The 3,379-nt window shown below is 40.8% G+C and overlaps 1 protein-coding gene across 1 annotated transcript; it reads left to right on the top strand.

Moving 5' to 3' along the window:
• Positions 1–1,135: 1,135 nt before the first annotated feature.
• On the top strand, positions 1,136–3,000 carry LOC142614079 (VQ motif-containing protein 9). Its single transcript, XM_075786620.1, has one exon. The coding sequence runs from the start codon at positions 1,523–1,525 to the stop codon at positions 2,594–2,596; it is 1,074 nt and encodes a 357-aa protein (XP_075642735.1). The 5' UTR covers positions 1,136–1,522; the 3' UTR covers positions 2,597–3,000.
• The last annotated feature ends 379 nt before the right edge of the window (positions 3,001–3,379 follow it).

Here is a 3,379-nt window from a genome sequence, read left to right as displayed (position 1 = left end):
ATACTAATAAAGCAATGAAAACAAAAAGTTGTAGAGGAAAGCTATCGAGGCCATTGGCACAGATTTTCAGGGATGACAGAAAAACGGTGTTTTGATTCGTTTAAAGCCCAGAAAGAGTTTCGGAGAGACATGATATGACCAAAAACCCAAAAAAGAAATTGAAGACATGGGCTGTTGAGGAAGTGGAAGTGGCGATTGTGCAAAACCCTTTTAGGCTTTTTGCAGCTTTTGCTCTAATCTTGGCTTCCAAAGAAGGGCAAAACTGGACACAAAGAAAGGAAGATCAAAGATGGAACAAACTTTGTTGAAATTTAGGGCAAAGTTTTCACATTTGGACAGAAACTGCAATTTTGACCAGTTCAAAGGAATTTTCCAATAGAGAAATAATAATTATTGGCTGGTTGGAAAAGGCCAAAACACTAATTGTATAATTAAAAGACCCTTAATCCCTACAATGAATCCGGTTGGGGAGATATTGTTGCCTCCTAACGAAGCAAGCATCTTCTAATTAATAATCTGAAAGTGGGTTTTGTAATTTTGTATTCACAAAACTGTTTAACTAAACAAGGACAAAATGGCTGTTAAAAACCTGTTAAGTAAATAATATTCAAAGGAAGAGTTTTTAATCGAATTTTGACCACAAGGACCAGTCAAATGGTCCACAGAAACACAAAGGGTGCATTATATGATTAAATTATTAAATACTGGGTCCGGAGTGTAAAGACTTTAAAGAGAGATTCTGCTTAAAAGAGAGAAGTGGCTTTGAGCTTTGACCAGCAACAGTGAAATAAGACTTAGGTCATTCACTATCAATGGGGTTTTTTAGACTTTGGTCCCGTGAACCGCAAACCAAACGGCACTATGCGGTGTTGACGACTTGACGCTACCAAATTAAATCACATCTTAGTAATACTAGGAAACAAAGATAAAATGATGTAATCTTAACACCGTAACTGTAATTTTATCATACAGATAAGAGTCATAGAGAGAGTCAGAGAGAGCATGAGAAAATTGCGTGCCTTCTTTTACGGGCCATGTCCATTTGGTCTTTGGACCCTTCTTTTTTTGTTTTGTTTTTTATAAAATGCTATAAAAAAAAAAAAACTAAAAGCACAATAAATAATTGAGAGGGAGATAGAGAGAGAGAGAGAGAGAGAGGCAAAGAGACACAAACATATTCTTTCTTTATTAAAATTTTTTTTTGATGATACTCATCTCTTTCTTCTGTTTCTCTCTAGAAATGGTGATAAAGTCATCTTACCATGTCTCTTTAACCCCAAAAATGATGAATTTTTATAGATAGTCCCTCTCTGTCCCTACTCGCCGACTACGATAAGAATAAGGTTTATCATTTTTATCATTTATCCCCCACACACAAAAGCATAGAGAGAGAGAGAGAGAGAGAGATATTTAGATCTACAGAAACAAATAGAGAGAGAGAGAGAGAAACAAAGGGTGTGTTTGTGTTTTGTGTTTGTGTTTGTGTCTGTGTCTGTGTTTGTGTCTGTGTCTTTGGCTTGGTATGATGGATAAAAGCTGTCAATCCTCTGCAGACTCTACTACAACAACAACAACAACAACAAGTAGTAGCAGTACTACAACTAATACTAATACAACCCAATACCTCAAACACCTCAACAAGCTTTCTCACAAGATCTCCAAACCCATCGTCAAAAAACCCCCTTTTGATCAAATCCCAAATCAAAACCTTAATCCAAATCCCAATCCTAATCCAATTCCCCAACAATCACAGCCACCACAGATTCAACAACAGCAGCAACAGCAACAGCAACAGCAACAGCAACAGCAACAACAGCAGCATCAACCACCAGTCTACAATATCAACAAGAATGACTTCAGGGACGTGGTTCAGAAACTCACGGGCTCACCGGCACACGAGCGCTTCTCAACTCCGCCGCCTATTCATGCGCCCAAGCCACCGAGCTCTCGCCTCCAGCGTATTCGACCTCCGCCCCTGGCGCAACTTAGCAATCGCCCACCTCCTTTGCTAAACAACGCCGGCTCCGCTGCTGTGGTCCCCATTCCCAACAATAACAACGGCGTTACGAATTCCGGCGTTCACGTCAGCCACCACCACCACAACAACCACAACTACGGACGCCCAGCAACGCCGTTATCGCCTCTGCCGCCATTCCCGACGGTGCACGCGACGGCGGAATCGCCCATCTCGGCTTACATGCGATACCTTCAGAACCCAATCTCCGGCGTCGATTCGAACCCTAAGCAATTCTCGGGATTCTCACCCTTGGCCCCCCGATTCTCGCCACGTTGGAACACCGTAACTCCGCCGCAACCTCAGCTTCAGCATCAGCATCAGTTTCCGCCGCCGCCGCCGCAGCAACATCAGGGGATGCTTCCTCCTCCGCCTCCGGCGACGATGGCTTCACAGTCACAGTCACAGTTTCTGATGCCAACTTCACCGCTTCCATTCGGGTGCTTGAATTCACCGAGGTCACCGTACCCTTTGCTCTCCCCAAGTCTGCTCTTTTCGCCTTCGTCTGGCCAATTAGGGTTTCCACAGCTTCCTCTTTCGCCTACAGTACCATTACCAAGCCCTAGATGGAGAGCTCTCTGACTCAGGTAGGTATTTTCCTTACAAAACAAAAAACGGTGTCGTTTCAAGCTCAAAAAAAAAAAAAGTTCTTTTTATACAAGGTAGGAGGGTGTTTGGTGACAGATTATTCAATTACTGGTGTTTGGATAAGGAAAAAAAAGAAATTGTCCACACTGGTTAATTTTAAAGGGTCTCTTTTGTGTAAATTGTTTAAGAAAGACATGTGACAAAGGAAAGTTCTAGATTTGTTCTTTACCTTTTTTATTTTTTGTTGGATAATTTTGGGGAGGGAACCTTAAAAAAGTTAGGGAAATTATAGAAGTATTATGGTTGGATTTTGTTGTTGTAATCAGGTTGTTATTACTTGTTTATGAACTCAAATTTCTGTTTTTTTTTTTTTTAATGGATTTTGATAAGTTAGTTTCTATGCATGTCTGGATTAATTCTGTTTGGTAATTTGGGTAACTGTCAGCAATGTCATATGAGCGATATTTTGACTTCTTCAAAGTGTGAGCAAGATTTGGCTTTAGAAATTGGGTGCCAAGCTAAAAATAGCAACCTGTTTTAGCTCTTTGGGTTTACTATATATGACCATACTTCCTCATGTTGACTATTTGTGTGTTGCCAGAGCCTTGTAGCCAATTGGCACTTCCTGGTATCAACGAAGACATCGTCCAGTTCGAAACTTCGAATCAAGTACCCCCTCCCCCAACTATCGAAAAATAATAATAAAAAATTAAAAACCTATGTTGTGTTGATGGTAGTGGCTACTTACTATGGTACATCTTTGGCACTTGTAGATGG

This window comes from Castanea sativa, chromosome 10, assembly GCF_040712315.1.
Source record: "Castanea sativa cultivar Marrone di Chiusa Pesio chromosome 10, ASM4071231v1".
Taxonomy (NCBI): domain Eukaryota; kingdom Viridiplantae; phylum Streptophyta; class Magnoliopsida; order Fagales; family Fagaceae; genus Castanea; species Castanea sativa.
Note: the sequence above shows the minus strand (reverse complement) of the source record. Positions and strands in the feature narration are given on the sequence as shown.

Excerpts from the sequence above, each read along its gene's own strand:
- LOC142614079 (XM_075786620.1), top strand. The coding sequence starts at position 1,523 with ATGATGGATAAAAGCTGTCAATCCTCTGCAGACTCTACTACAACAACA.